Source organism: Vigna unguiculata, chromosome 1 (genome assembly GCF_004118075.2).
Source record: "Vigna unguiculata cultivar IT97K-499-35 chromosome 1, ASM411807v1, whole genome shotgun sequence".
Lineage (NCBI taxonomy): Eukaryota > Viridiplantae > Streptophyta > Magnoliopsida > Fabales > Fabaceae > Vigna > Vigna unguiculata.
The window spans coordinates 31,975,771-31,991,900 of NC_040279.1; the positions used below are offsets into that span (position 1 = coordinate 31,975,771).

A 16,130-nucleotide genomic window follows, 5' to 3' on the forward strand; every position below is an offset into this window, starting at 1 on the left:
AACATTTTTAAAATTTTAAAAAATTTAAAAATTTAAAAATTTAAAAAATTATGAAGTAACACGTGACAATTATTATTCATCATCTATTAACTACGTTTGTAAAAAGAACCAAATTGACCATTAATTTACAAAAATTATGACCATTTTGAATATTTCAAAAAAAAAAAAGAATCACAGTAAACAAAGTTTATAAAAATTGAAACCAATAATATATTTAAGCCTTCATTTATTCAAACCCAATGCAGCTAAAGAGGAAACCCACAAAAATACAAAGCCAAATATTTGATGTATAGTAACAACGCTGAGAGGTTAACAATAACAACAAACAACAACCACCACCATTAATTACGGTAACATTGTGTGTTTGCTTATTAATGTTACATGTTCCTCTACTCATTGTGCTTCCCTCCACATCATTGTTGTGGTGATGACAACATTTGTGGTCTTGAGCAACAAGGAGCAATGCAGGGTAAAAACTAAATGGTAAAGAATCATTAAACCTTCCTTTTTCAATTCAACTACAATCATTAGTAGAGACCTTCCACTACAATACTCTTTTGCCATGCGTCGTTGAGAATATTTTAATATATATAATTTTTTTTTTACGAAAAAACATTTTAATAAAATAAGTTCTCATTACTAAGCAATTTTTTATGGTTCGAATAAGACTTCGATAATGAGAATTGCAATCTTTGAACTAATTTTTGACTTCTCACTGTGTCCATTTGGTTTTTTAAGTATTGAACTCTAGTTTACTACTTTATAATTAACCTCTGCTTAAAACATATTTGATTGATTAAGTAACCATTCCTTGCAAAACTATTGACATTTTTAGCTTCAATGAGGTGAGTACTCTCAAGTAACACTTCTTTAACTTTTCCCTTATTAGTTTTCTGAAAAAAAGAAGAATATTTAGAATTTAAAATAAAATATATAGTAACAATATTTAAAAAGTATATTATTTAATTTATTTGAGAGAAATAAATCTATTAAGTATGAACAAGTGCCATGATTTTGATAGTGAATTTTACTTTATAATTGATATTATCATGCCTTCAACATCTTTTCTTTCGGCTTTGTGAAGCTTATGCATGATCCCAATCCCACATGATCTTAATTCGCTCCCTCACCTCTTACTTTTTAACAAACAAATATGGTGTTTCTATTTTAGAAATAGATAGAATTATGATTTTTCTTTTGAAAGTATGGTTGATGGTAATTCTATTTTAGACATTCTATTTATTAAAATAATAATTTAGGAACCAAAATACAGTATCATTTACACCACTACACAAAAGAGATACAATTTTACATATATCAAATTAAATTGATTTTAGTATTCCATAACTAAATAACAGTATAATTTCCACTTAAAAGTAAAATCATATAACTCCTACTCTTATTTTTATATTTTACAATTATATTATTTTAATATAATAAAAAATGCATGTAATCGCCATTATACAGCACTTTTAGAACTTATCTGCAGAGGACACCATGCAATGCAAGTATTAAATTGACTGAAATGAAGTTGAAAGAAAGAAGAGCAAAGAAAATATTACGTGGACTTCAATGAACCTGCACCGGAGATATATACATCTCCAACGAACATAAAATTAAATATTAATAATAAATCAAATAACATTTAGCTAGCAGAGTTGAGACAGTATCTATGAAACAATAAATTTCGATATGTTATATGTTACAGTTATGATACTATGTCAATGTTTCCAACGATTTCTCAAAGTTTAAACCAACGGTGTTTAAGCGTAATTGTGGTACTTTTTTAACCTCTCCTCTTCGGCCACTGAGAAACAACCCCACACACTACCTGTCACCAAATCAACTCATGCAACATATCTTTCATTGCTCCCTAACTCTTCCAAATGCCATCATTCTCTCATCCTCTTCCTCACTTCCACCACATGGCTCTTTCTGCTTCTCTGCTCCAACTTCAACCCTCTTCACTAAAGAAAAAAACCGCTGTTTCCAGAAGTTGGGTTCTGCTCGACCACCATGGCAAACCCACTGTGCTCGATGCAGATAAGCATGCCATCATGCGCCTGGTTAAAATTCACGCCAGGGATCTTCGGATTCTCGATCCTCTCTTATCCTATCCCTCCACCATTTTGGGCAGAGACAAAGTCATTGTTCTCAATCTAGAGGCAAACACTTTGCTTCCATCACTTCTTTTCTTCCGCTTTCTAATTTTCTTTCACCAACTCATTCATTCCTTCCTTTTCTGCAGCACATTAAAGCTATCATCACTGCAGATGAGGTATGCTTGCTACTTATAAAGTTCTACAAAATTTAAATTATGAACAAGTAATCTATATGTAGTATTTTTGAAAAATTCATCACTAATTTTTACTCACTCTGAGTTACCTAGGTCGAGTTATAGTATTAGGTGGAGAACCCACTTCTCATGAAAGAAATCCGTGTTCTATAGAGAAGTAAAATCAATTTTCAATCACTAAAAATTGTGACTTTTCATTGGTTTTTAGTTTATGTATGTGTGTCATGTTCGATGTCATTGTTCTTTCCGAGCTTACAGGTAGATACAGTGGAAATAGAATCAATTTAGTGAGGTTGAATTGAGTTGTGTTGTGTTGTTTGTTCTTGGTGATTGGTGATGCAGGTGTTGCTAAGAGACCCAACTGATGATGACGTTGTGCCAATTGTTGAAGAGCTTCGACGACGGTTACCTAAAGTAAGTGCTTCTGGGGAAGGCCGAGGAGAAGAAGAGACGTGTGCTCAAGATGGTGAAGGTGGAGACGAAAATGGTGTGCTTTGTGAAACATTTTGATTTCATTTTTTGCTATAATTAAACAGTGCTAGTGTTGTTCTGTTTCGGGCTCTTTAGTTTTCCTTCTGTTGCGATAATGGAAAATTGACCATGGCTCGTAGAATTTCCATTTGAGATACGGGCTTTGGAAGTTTTATTTGAAGCAATTTGTAGTTTCCTTGACGCACGAACGAGAGAGTTAGAGACTGCTGCTTATCCAGCTTTGGACGAACTTACCTCAAAGGTAAAAAGTCTTTGCATAAGAATTGTGTATGTTTTTCATAGATTTTTCACTTTGGTACAAGAACATAGCTTAAACATATCTTCACATCTTTGTATTGTCACTGAAAAGTTGTCACAACATATGTCAACTTATAAACTAGGTCAAGAAACAGTTTTGTTTATAAATTGTGATATCAATTTCCTTTTGATTTTTTAAATTATTCTCCCCCTTTTAAGCTAGCAAAATGGTTTTGGAGTGAGAATGAGATATAAAACTATTATCAGAAAGACAGCACAGAATCCTTAAGGATTAAAACCTAATACTGATGTTAATTTCTGATCTAAAACTTCAATGTTAATTTCTGATCTAAAACTTCAGATAGCTTCCATATCCATATCGAAATCTGGTGCATAAAACATGCAGTTTATGATTTGAAGTTTGATTTTCATTATCAGTTGTGAGTTGTGACATATTTTTTACACTTGATCCTCCTCTTTCTCTTCCACCTCTCTGGTTGAATGACACTTGTGTCCAGATTAGCAGTCGTAATTTGGATAGAGTGAGAAAATTGAAATGTGCCATGACGAGGCTGACAAGTCGTGTTCAAAAGGTATGTTGATATAACAGATAGATATTTTAACACAGTGAATTCCCCTTTTCCTTTTCTCTACGAGTTCTTTATTATTAAATTGTATTTCTAAAATAAGAACGTGGCAATGCTGTTCTATGAAGCCTGCATACTCCAAAACTAAAATTGAGTTTTTTAGATATGTTCTTCATGCTGTGAAAGGAATTGTAGTGCGTACTTCTTTATGCATTCTTTGAACAGAAACAAAATGATCCTAAATGAACAATATCTTTACATTATATGCAATCTAGTCTTTCTTTGTTTTAGGAAAGATGAAAGAAAGGTTTAATTGTATTAAAAAGGAGAAACAAGGTTACAGGCTATTAGTAGAGTATGATCAATTTTATGATGGCGTTGAACTTTAGCAGACTTGATAAATGAGCTTAGAAGCTGTGCTTTTCTCGGATGATGAGTACCGAGGACATGGAAATGATACAATTAGCATTAGACAATTGTTTAGTATACGATGTTTCTGAATTGTTAGCTATTGTAGTCAGTAATTGTTTTAAATTCAACCCAAGGTGCTTCTAGAAGTAGTTAGCCAAAACTAGTTGAGATACAGACAAAAAGTACATTATTTTGTTATGATCACAGATATTTCTGCGATTATCATAGTTATAAATTAACAAGGAATTCTATGTATTTTCTGTATATACATCAAATATTTTATAAATTTTTGTCCACTATCCGCATGTATCTTATCCTAAATTATTTTAACAAATATTGTCTCACCCCACCACACGTGTATATATATATATATATCATATTGTATCAGAAAGATGAGAAGTATGTGGGCTTCATAGGTAACGAACTTGCCTGTGACTGATTTTCCCTCCCTCTCTTTTTCATATTAGAAGCAGTATATTTGAGTTTGCGTTTACTTTACTAGCTTTCTTGTAGATTAGAGATGAACTAGAAAACCTACTTGATGATGACGACGACATGGCTGATCTTTACTTATCAAGAAAGTCGACCGTTTCATCATCTCCAACAAGTAGCTCTGATGCTCCCAAGTGGCTTTATGGTTCTCCAAATACAGGTTCAAGAATACACAAATCAAGCAGAGCAAGTGGAACAACAGTTCACAGGGACGATGATGTTGAGGAGCTTGAAATGTTACTGGAGGTTGTAAGAACTCTTCATCTTTAATGTTGCCACAACACACAGATAGTTTACTTAAATAAATACCATTGAACTGAATAATGTTGTGCTTTGGTTTGCAGGCCAATTTCATGCAAATTGACGGCACATTAAATAAATTGGCCACAGTATGAACTGCATTTTCTTCTTATCTTTCGTACTTCATTTCTGATCTGCACTACTTATCTGATAAACTTTTCTATTTTGATATATACTTCCCTTCATTTCAGTTGCGAGAATACATCGATGACACAGAAGATTACATCAACATACAGGTAAATCTTATATTTGAAGCTCTTACTAGAGGGGGAAGAAATCGAACACCCCATTTATAGCATAACAACTCTCTGTAACATGTCACACATGCATGCACGCAGCTTGACAATCACCGAAACCAGCTGATTCAGGTACAAGCTTTTGCCAGCTGATTAAGTATTTATGTGCATACATTAATTGTCACGAACATTTTTAGAAACATTTGTTACCAAAGCCATGATTGAAGCCTTTAAATACTACTGTTATTTTCTATCATTGTTTCGGACAGCTGGAGCTCTTCATCAGTGCCGGCACTGTGTGTATGTCCTTATATTCATTGGTGGCTGCAATATTTGGTATGAACATTCCATACACATGGAAATCACCAGGCCACGAACATGTGTTTAAATGGGTATGTAAAGGTTTTTGTCACACAAAGGAAAATGTTTGTGATAACAGGTTTTCCTGATTCTTTTTCCAATTCAATTTTTACAATTTTAGGTGGTGATCTTTGCGGGAATGGTTTGTGCATCCTTGTTTTTATCTATAGTATCTTATGCCCGACGCAAAGGCCTTGTTGGGTCTTGAAAAAATGTTGACACATTGGAGGGAGACATCAGATTCAGTCAAAAGTGGTCGATTTTCACACATTGCCTCAAAACAATACTATATTTTTCTCTCTTTCATTATGCGTACTGAATATTATGTTTATATCCTGTTTCTAAAGTGAACAGATTAATCTTTTTTTATTTATCTTATTTTTCAAAAGCGAGTCTCTTCTTTTCAACGGTCAAAGTCCCTTGCATGTCATGTACAAGTTAAATAAAGAAAACGTTAATTCTCTTTTTAATGCAAGGTGTTTGGTCAAATGAGTTCTGCTCCAGTTCCATCTTCTTACGGCACCCATCGATAATGCGCATGCAGCTATAAATTACTGCAATCATACAATTATTATCAATTTATCATGGTTTCACGACAATTTCTAAATTTGGGCCGTTCTCCACCACTTTGGTTTCGATCCAATGATTATACATTGGTTTATTTTGTCCATAATAAATGGTGGTATGAAAAAGTTGGAGAAAATAAGCGAGACTGGTGTAATTATTGGTAGCATTTCTCCCAGGTAATCATGCTATATTAGCAAACAATGAAGCATGGACAGGGTGTGGACGTGATGTTTGAACTTTAGAAAATTAAGGTTAGCAAAAAAAAGAAAGTTGGTTTTGTCGGTGCTAACTGTTATAATTAATTGATTAATATTTATACAAATCCGTGATTCAAATTCCAAAATCTTTCTCTTAATCTCTGACGTGGATTGACCTCGAGATGCATGGTTTTTTTTTTTGTTTCACATTGCACGGGTTTCAATTACTGAATTGCGCATGGGCCAGGGTTTTGCAAGTCTGAATTGGACTCACTCAGATTTGAAATGGGGTAATGACCAAAAAGGTAGAGTGGGGAGGACCCTTTTGCAAATAAGATAAAAACGAAGATCACATGTTCCATTTTTCGACAAAGCCAATTGAAGGAGAGCTTTTTAACTTTGGGGTTCGGTTTGGTGTGTGCAAACCTAATTTTTTATTTTATTTTTTTTCTGGATTAGAAGATGAGGATAAAGGTGCCGCTAACTAACAAACCTTCAATGCGAAGCAAGTGACATTCGGGCACGTATTTAACATTTCTACGTGAAATTACTGCACCTCACATCAACCATTTCCCTCTGCTACCTCTGCTAAATCAAATGACATTTGAGCACGTATTTAACATTCCTACGTGAGATCGCTGCACCTCACATCGACCACATCGACCATATCGCCCCCTGCTAAAAAATAAAGCTGCACAGAACAACGATAATACACTGATGCCTAGAACAGTAAACATTAAATTTTATTAAAATATTCTATAATATGTGGTAATATTCAAATATAACATTTTTATTCTATTCTTTTTATTCAAATAAATGAATAAAAGAGTTTTTTAAATAGTTTTTTTTGGTCATTTTTATCAATTATAACTCGATTGAGTTTCACTATCCAGTGGAATTTGAGGGTGGATGGTATATATATGATATTTTATTTAATAATTCAAGTTTTTCGATATTTTATTTATTTATAAAAATTGATTTTAAACAAATAGTTTCCATTTTAGATAGAGTGCATTTGATTCTAATTAAATCTTTCCATGAAGTGTAACAAAAATTGTTGGAAGAGACTCCTCCTACATTACATACATGCACCTAAAAATTACCCAAAATATAATCTCTTAGAACAAAGATTCAACACCTTCAAAACACACTACACTCCATGCGTAGTATTTTAGATTTCGAAGAGACTGAAAAATTAGAAGTTAATATTGGAGAGGTTATTTATATATTTTATATATACATTTCTCCATTAGGGTGAACCTCCCCGTTACGCGCCGCAGGCCCAAGGGTGCGCATGTTAACCCAGCGCACATTATCGCACACCCTAACTTCTCTAGCTGTCCTTTATTTTTTCGTCTAGCTGTCGTTGGTTGAAGTGTGGAACATATGTCCTTATAATATTTTGTTTGAATTGTCTATATTTTCCAATAAATCAAAATTCACAACAAAAAAAACCTTATAGAAAGAGAGAACAACACAGAACTCCAACATAAACACAGAAACACTCGGTTTCGGTTCATGCGGGAACGAGAGGTCCTCCCGATTCAGATCACCCACAAAACAACTCAAACTCCCTCTGCCAAATCCACCATAACCCACGTCAAATCCTTTCGAATCTCACCGACCCATTTCCTTTTCGCACCGGTATTCCTCCTTCCTCACCGATCGTTGTTGCTGCAATACCCACCGTTGCCAACGGTTCCATCCATTTCCATGACCTTCTTTGTTCTCTGTTCCACCCTTTCCCACACTGTGTCTTCTTCTTCTTAATGCAGAGAGTGATTGCCACCACGGAATGGACGTAAATTTGGGAGGTGCAGGCTCCGCGATAGCATGCAGGGTGTGAGCGTGTGAGAATAGTTCGTGCGAGCGTGCAAGAAAATTAAGGAGCATGCCGAATCAGGTGGCGAAGGTCCGGAGGGACACGATTGTAGCATGCATGACTTGCCCACTCTGCAACAAGTTGTTCAGGGAAGCCACAACCATATCCGAATGTCTTCACACGTGTGAGTGCTCCTCTCTTTCAATCCGTGTCAATTTTTTCTTCGATTTCTCTGCATTCGCTTCCTCTCTCACTCTCCGTCCGGATGTGGGGGCATCTGGACTTTGCGTAACCGGAGGGAGATATGGGTATTTCGTAATTTGACGTGTCCAACAAAAGTTTTGTTTTTTATTTATTTTTTTTCTAAGTTTTGGGTCTCTCTCTAAGTATACCCGTTGAGGACATGAATGCTGGTCAGAACAGTGTGCTTTTTATTGGCTAAGTATTCTTGTGCTGTTCCATTAATGTCCTTGGTGGAAAGGTGTTTGAACTTTTTACTACAACCCCACTGTTTTTTAGTAAAACCGCTTCCTTGTACATGCGAACACATGCGAAGATTCAATCTTGATCTCACTGCATGCAAAATTACATGCGAAGATTCAATCTTGATCTCAATGCATGCAAAATTACATCAACTGTCGTGGAAGCGTGACTATTTTTACGGGGTTGGTCCTTGCATTTTCTGAATAATTTTCTCTTGGTGTTTGGTATGTGTTGTTTGGTCTAATTTGATATCTTTGCATGCACCTTTTTTTTCTTCAGAGTACAAGTTCCAAGCAAAGTCTGTTGTGTGTGGCAACTAAACTAATATTAGATTTTTTTTTTTTTTTACTTTTTCTATGGACTATTAGATTTTTTTTTTTTTTTTACTTTTTCTATGGACTATATTCAGTTTGCAGGAAGTGCATTTATGATAAGATTACGGAGGAGGAATTGGAAAGTTGTCCAATATGCCACATTGATTTGGGTTGTGTTCCACTGGAGAAACTGAGGTCAGTCCCTACCTTTTACTTCTTCCTTTAAAAAAGAAAAAAAAAAAAAAAGAAGAAGACGAAATACCTCTCTGCTATACTTTAAGTAGTTGAACATGCATGGAGGGTGTTGTTGCTTTAACGTGTTTGTTATGCTGTGTAGTAAGAGTTTATCTTTATGCAACCCACACCCTAAATATCGCTACAACTCACAAGCCTGCTAAAATGGAGACAGGCCTTTACAAGATGAAACCTTTCTTTTGAAAATGAATAATGTTGTTGATGGGTCGAGACATCTGCTATAAAGCTGTTGAATACTGTTCGTCTTTCAAAATCTGTTGAAAGATCCTGCCTGGGACCAAAGACACAAATAGCTGTCATAGACCACACCGTTATCTGATCTTCTTAGGTGGTATTATGTTCTTGCAGCAGCGGGCAAGAATGAGCAATGTTCATGCTTTTATTGTGCTGTCAAGATAATGTTGCATCAATCTTTCACTTTATGAAAACTGACATAAGAAGGATCCATCACCTGCAAGAAGAATTTTTTAGATTAATACATGCATATAGTATACAGGGAAATAATTAAATGCCCTCAAATTTGACATATTTCTGTAATTTAGTTGATGATATACATATGGTAATGCTGTTAGTTTATTACTTTATTTTGAATAGTTTTCCTGACTGACAGACATTGCGAATGGATAATAATATAGATTATCATAAATGTAAAGTGTTTAAGGCTTGACAAATACAAAATTATGGTAACAATAAAATGTAATTTGTATTGCATTTAATAATTTTTCATCTAAACTTCTAGTCGGAAACAGAGCAAGATGAATTGGAGAAGGATGGTCCTTATGCAGTTACTTGATAAAAGAACTGATATAATTCATATCACCAAGGAGGGGATTTTGCATCTGTTTTGATTAAGAATTTTTAAAATGTAGATATATTAATAATTTCCTTTGTCTTCAAAATAATATCATTTGATTCTATTCGCAGTGATGGTGTTCTTGTTTGCAGTGCTTGCTTTAATTGTATTACCCAAAATTGATGTATTATCTCATTACCAAATGTCCTTGATCATATAAAAAACAGCGAAATAGTTTGAGACATAAGGAGGATGGTGACGAACTAGGATAAACAAATTGGGTTTATGATAATTGCATTGATGAGTTTTCTAGGTAAGGGAAAACATGAGAGTAATCTGAACTATCTGAAAAGAAGTAGTTCAGGAGGAGTGTTTTTTTTGTAATGAATTACCTACACCAGTTTTCATATAATGAAACACACTTCAACATTGTTTGAAAACTACAATCGAACAAAACCACATAGCTGATGATGTTCTGTTTTGAATTGTTGCGTGCTACTTTGGTTTCTGATAACCAGGCCAGACCACAGTTTGCAAGATGTAAGGGCCAAAGTTTTCCCCGTGAAGGGAAGAAAGGTGAAGGCACCTGAAGTTGTGACCTCAACACCAATACCAGCTAGGAGAAAGGAGAGGTCTCTTTCGTCTTTGGTGGTCAACACTCCAAGGGTATCTACACAGGCAACAATGACAGGAAGAAGAACAAAACCTTCAAGAAAAGCTAGTGGTCTGCGGTCCTCTAGTTTTTCCTTTGAAAAGCCCATTAAGAAAGAGGAAGAATTGCTGGAAGATCATCTTGAGAGTTCAAGCTCACCTGAACATTCAAATAAGTTTGCTCAGAATTCCGGACAGGTAGTACGAGAAACAATCTGGTTTTTATCTTTGAACTTGCTATGTATTGTTTTGTCTCTTGATCCTGGTTCATTTGATTTCCTGGATCATAGGACCATTAGTTTTGCTAACATTCTTATGGTTAATTTTTCTTTGGCTGGTGCAGAGTATGTCCCCTTGTGAGGGTAGTCAAACTGCACCCAATAAAGGATCAGAGAATGGTGGCGAAGCATATGATGCAAAATTGGATCTTTGGAAGCCTTTGAACTGTTTAGTAGAGGTGGCAAGTAGGAGTAAATCTTTCAAGTCTCATGTGCAAGGGTCTGATGCTAAATTAGAAACCACTCAAGTAAGTGAGAGTGAGTCTCAGATGCAGAAAACTAAAATTAAGGACAAACGCAAAGGAAAAGTTGAGGAAGAAAAGATCATCCCTCATCCTGCTACTTCAGATGCAACAAAACCCAATAAATTGCGCAGAATGCGCAAGAAGAAGGAGCCTGCTTCTGGAGAATCAAGCATATCACCCCAAGCTGTGCTTGATTCTGCAAGCAGTAAAAGACTCTCTAGGACTGGTCCAATCTGGTTCTCCTTGGTAGCTGCAGAAAACCAGTGAGATATCAATCTTTGAAACTCAATAACTTATATCAAATCCTAAGGATATTATATATCTCCTACATATCCTTTTTTTGGTTATTTTTGAAGTACTAATTTCAGACTGATGTTTCAGGGGAGATGCACCCTTGCCACAAATTCCTTCAAGCTATGTGAGAATCAAGTAAGTTCTTACGGACTCCCTGTACCTTTATTCTCACTATTTGCTTCTTTAGTTTTTGATTTATTGCGTTCTTTTATGAGAGGAATGTCATGCTTGGAGCAATGTATAACTTATGTTACTCATACTATATACGTGAATCTCTAGAAATTTTCATGAATAAGTTTATCTCAGTATGCCTTTCTTGGTGTAATAAGTTTTGAGCAACATATTAAATTTTGCTCAGTGACAGCACAACATTGCTTCTTGATAATAGCAATGTCCTCGCATTCCATCAAATCTTATCAAGAAGAATAAGTTAGATGGAAACTAGTTTTCTTAAATTTGGCCTGATATCATCTGCTTTTTTGTACCCTTATCCTAAATTATTTGAAAAACATTACATCAAGGCCCCTTTATTGTTTGAAAAACATAACTGTGCATCTTTCTGTGGGGGAAGTTGCTGTAAATGTTACAAAAAGAGGGAGGTTATGTGCAATCTGAACAACCTTCAGGAATTGTCTACTTAATTTACTAATCTTTTTAATGTCCCATTAAGCTATATAATAATCTGTAAATGCTAAAAAAATCTAAAAGGTACTTTGTTGAACCTCTAATTTTGTTGATTGTAGAATAGATTGTTATTGCTCAAAACACAAATACTCTTCTCATTCTGAAGTCTTTCAACCGGAGGATTTTACCCTTTAGCAATTTAGAACACTCAGACACATACAACAGATCTTCAAGTTCTCCGCATTCCAAATTGTCCTCACCTAGGTTTTTTTTTGGTACTACACAAGGAGTGAAATGGAGAAGACTTTTTTTTTTTATCAGCTTAAATTTGGAAAAAGATAAATAGATAAGATATAGAATTCAAGGTTTAGTTGTTTAGTTTAGTATAGTATAAATAAAAGAGAAAAAGGCTTTAAAAAGTTGTGTTATTTGATTGGAAATAAGAAGAGAGATAGAGAGATGAATAAAAATAGATAAAATAGTAAGGTAAGTCCTACTAATTAGGGTTTGGGAGTTGGGATCAACAACACTCTTTTGTTTAAACTAGATCATCTTCGGTGAGAAGGGCTTGCATGAGTTTCTTATATACAAAAATAATATCTTAATCTGGGTTCTTCAAACATGGTTTCCTTAATTAACATTGAAAAGAGTTGTTTATATAAACACTTATCTTCAATTTTCGAGAACCCCTATTTTGTGAGATCCATGCTAACATATTTTTATCAACCTCTTACTTTTGCTGTGGTGGGTAACATAATAATATGATTAATTCGTTTGTCAGAATTTGTGAAGATCAAGGAAATATGTAAGCTATTTTAGGGTGGTTTTGGGAATAATAAAAATGAAAAACTGAAGTTCGACAGGGACCTATCATGAGTGTGGATAAATTATAGGTTATGTAGATTTTTAACAATCTGTATGCTTTCAAGGATTCCAGCCATATTTAGATACTTTTTTCTTCCCATCAATAAATCTAGCCACTAGCATATGCTTTGTGTCCTTTTTTTCTTCTAATGTCTTGAATTTGAGAATTTTCATTTCAGCTTCTTGTAGCAGTGAATTTGAAGAAAGTGTATTTGTATCTCTCTAAACTTTAGATTTCATATAATCTCTGCCTAGTACAAACTTAAAAAAAAAAAGATTACATTTACAAAAAGTTGCGATTTTTTTCATTATACATCAACTGTGTTGGTTATGTACACGAGAGCATGTGAAGGGTAAATCAAAGTTCAGACTTTTAACACGAATGTAGTTATATTGATTGTGTAATGCATTTGTATTATCTCTATTGATTTTATGTGTCTAGTTTAGATGGTTTCAGCTAGCTTTTGATACATGACAAAAATATGCTAGAAAAACTATGTCCACTACTCTATTTATGCTGCTGCTAAAGCTTCTTAAAATGTGGAAATCAATCTGAACTAGAAAACGATATAATGTCTTTTCTGTTTGCTACAGGGATGGTAGCGTACCAGTCTCATTCATCCAAAAATACCTAATGAAGAAACTGGACTTGACTAGTGAAACAGAGGTAACTCTCCGTTTGTAATACATCCAAAAAACATCAACAGGAACCTAAAAAATTTTGTTGTCTTGTTCTGATTGTTGTCTGCTATATCAAAACATAAACAGTTTGATTGTCCAGAAGCTCATCACACTTGCATTATTCCATTAATATAAGCAATAATTCCTATCTGTCGCAACTTTAACTGTACTTAACAATAACCATGGAAGTTGAATTACACTACTCTTTACATGATTGTAGTTTTTTGAAAAAAATGGCTGCTTTTATGTCACTTCACACTTGTGGTGATTGATTTTGCAGGTTGAGATTAAATGTATGGGACAATCAGTGCTCCCTACATTGAGTCTATATAATTTGGTTGAGCTGTGGTTGGATACAGCATCCACGTCACAGAGAATTTCAGCAACTATTGGTTCCTCAGCAAAGGATTTTGTCATGGTACTGTCTTATGCTCGGAAGGTTCCACACCCATGACCATGTTTCCCGGTTCGTACTCTGAAAATGTTCTTCATAGCATTTGCCATCACCACCGTGGAGAACAGGATTAGCTTCGCCAAATAAATTATAAAGCAAAATTTTCTCGGTTCCAATGTACCTTCTTATGTTCGTTAATGTTTCTCATCTGGTAGTTATTTTAATGTTCATTAGATCCTCCTTTTTCAAGACTATTTTTTTTTTTTTGAAGACAATCGTTTTATTCCAATAATTTGGAGGGCACATGTGAGTTAGACATAAGAAGCCATGCCTGGTTAGAACTTAGAAGAGATGCTTTGTTGAGAATTTGACATTCGAATGAAGAGGAATTTTGTTTTAATTTCTTATCCCTTATTCTGTTTTTGTTCTCCGATAAACATTATGCAGAGGTGGATTATACGTGAGAGTGTGCAACAGCATTTCTGTTTTTTTAAAATTATTATTAAATATTTGATAAAAAAATATTTTACTTTTTCATCTTATATATTTTTCTTCCTAATTTTGTCATTATCTGATTCTTTACCTAATTAAGACCTAAATATTTTTAATTGACTCGGTTTTTTCTGTTCTTTCTAGAATCAAGATTTTAAAGTTACAATTTAAGTTTTCTAACTTTTTTACAGTAAGACCGTGAAGAGTTGAATTGCTATTTTTTCTACGGTTAGGGAGAAGATTTTTGAGTTGAATTACAGATATGTATGAATTGTTTATTTCAATATTATTGAGTCTTACAATTTAAAGTTTCAGTAATACAAATTCACTCTAATATTATAAGTACTTTATTTTAATGTTTTACGATCCTAGGCTTGACCTATATATTAATATTTTAAATATTTTTATTAATATGTCTCATTTATCATATAACAAATTTTAAGCTATATGTGATGGCGTAAACAATTACGCGTCATGTATTTCGATAATAAATTTTACTGTGTAAACTTTGTTTAACTTGAAATAACTTGTATAGCCAGTCTCATTAGAGATGAACAAAATTAGTTTTAAAATTAATAAAATACTTTCAATAATTATATGTTATTGATCAATTTAATTTATGACATTGAACGAACTGTCAAAATTATTTCTTAAAATAAACAAAATGATTTTTAAAAAATATCAAACAAGTTATTTTTAAAAATTATTGTAACTATCAAATGAATTTACAAATTTTATTTTCTTTCTTTTCCTCCCAATTTCCAAAACATTGGAATTATTCCCCTATTTATTTTGTTCCGGCTTTGACTCTTAGCTAATAGCTTATATAGTTTCGTGAATTGTGTGCTAAGTGTACGTTTATATTTTTTTCAAAAATATTAAAAGTTAAAAATGATGAACTCCATTTAAGACATTTCTATTTTATTTATTCAATTATTCTTAATCATATATTATTTATAAATTGCTTCTACATCTTACACTCTTTTAATAGCAGGATAATATTTAATAAACAAACTATAAGATATTTTATAATTTAACTAATAAATAATTTTATATATTTTAATTGATAAAATTGTATAAGAAAATTAGAAGTAATTAATCAATATAAACTAAAAATTAAAAATTACTCGTCAGATTTCATGGTTGTGGAGAAAAAAGAGTACGAACATTAAATTCTATCTCTAAAATATCATTATCTAAAAGACTTTTCATGTAATTTAGAAACAAAATAGTAAAAGAGTAAAATAAACTTTTAAAATATTAACATTACATTAATAATGTGGAAAAAATATCTAAAAATTGAAAAAATTTAAATTTAAAATGAAATTGTATTTTAATTTTATGGGTCAATGTGTTTTATCGTTTCAATTTTAAGTATTAAATTTATTGGTTTAATTAATTTAATATCTTAAATTCGATTGTAAGATATTTATACCGATTTATATATTCTATTTTTATTGTTTCTAAATAATATATTAAATGGTATAAAAGGCTCACTACATCTCCATAAAGGACATATGGAATATGAGATATCGTTACCAAATAATAGCTATAAAACAAAGGACACATGGAATATGAGATACCCTTATCAAGTAATGCAAAATAACAAATGTTAGAAAATATCAGATAAATATTATTACAAAATATAATTTACCTTAATTTCATTGAAGATCTTATGTCATCTATAGAAATATAATTAAAATGGAGTATATATATATATATATATATATATATATATATATATATATATATATATTAGTAATTT

The 16,130-nt window shown here is 33.0% G+C and overlaps 2 protein-coding genes across 2 annotated transcripts; both read left to right on the forward strand.

Moving 5' to 3' along the window:
• The first annotated feature begins 1,793 nt into the window (after nt 1-1,793).
• Nucleotides 1,794-5,717, forward strand: LOC114175157 (magnesium transporter MRS2-I-like). The gene is made up of 11 exons (XM_028059928.1): nt 1,794-2,165; nt 2,249-2,278; nt 2,639-2,783; nt 2,908-3,029; nt 3,544-3,618; nt 4,537-4,761; nt 4,860-4,904; nt 5,007-5,051; nt 5,154-5,183; nt 5,321-5,443; nt 5,533-5,717. The coding sequence occupies exons 1-11, from the start codon at nt 1,887-1,889 to the stop codon at nt 5,617-5,619; spliced, it is 1,206 nt and encodes a 401-aa protein (XP_027915729.1). The 5' UTR covers nt 1,794-1,886; the 3' UTR covers nt 5,620-5,717.
• Nucleotides 5,718-7,599: 1,882 nt separating this feature from the next.
• LOC114164289 (E3 ubiquitin protein ligase DRIP2-like) lies at nt 7,600-14,280 on the forward strand. The gene is made up of 8 exons (XM_028048900.1): nt 7,600-7,819; nt 7,951-8,181; nt 8,890-8,989; nt 10,361-10,691; nt 10,837-11,279; nt 11,398-11,445; nt 13,393-13,465; nt 13,760-14,280. Exons 2-8 carry the CDS (start codon nt 8,067-8,069, stop codon nt 13,931-13,933), a joined length of 1,284 nt encoding a protein of 427 aa, XP_027904701.1. The 5' UTR covers nt 7,600-7,819; nt 7,951-8,066; the 3' UTR covers nt 13,934-14,280.
• The last annotated feature ends 1,850 nt before the right edge of the window (nt 14,281-16,130 follow it).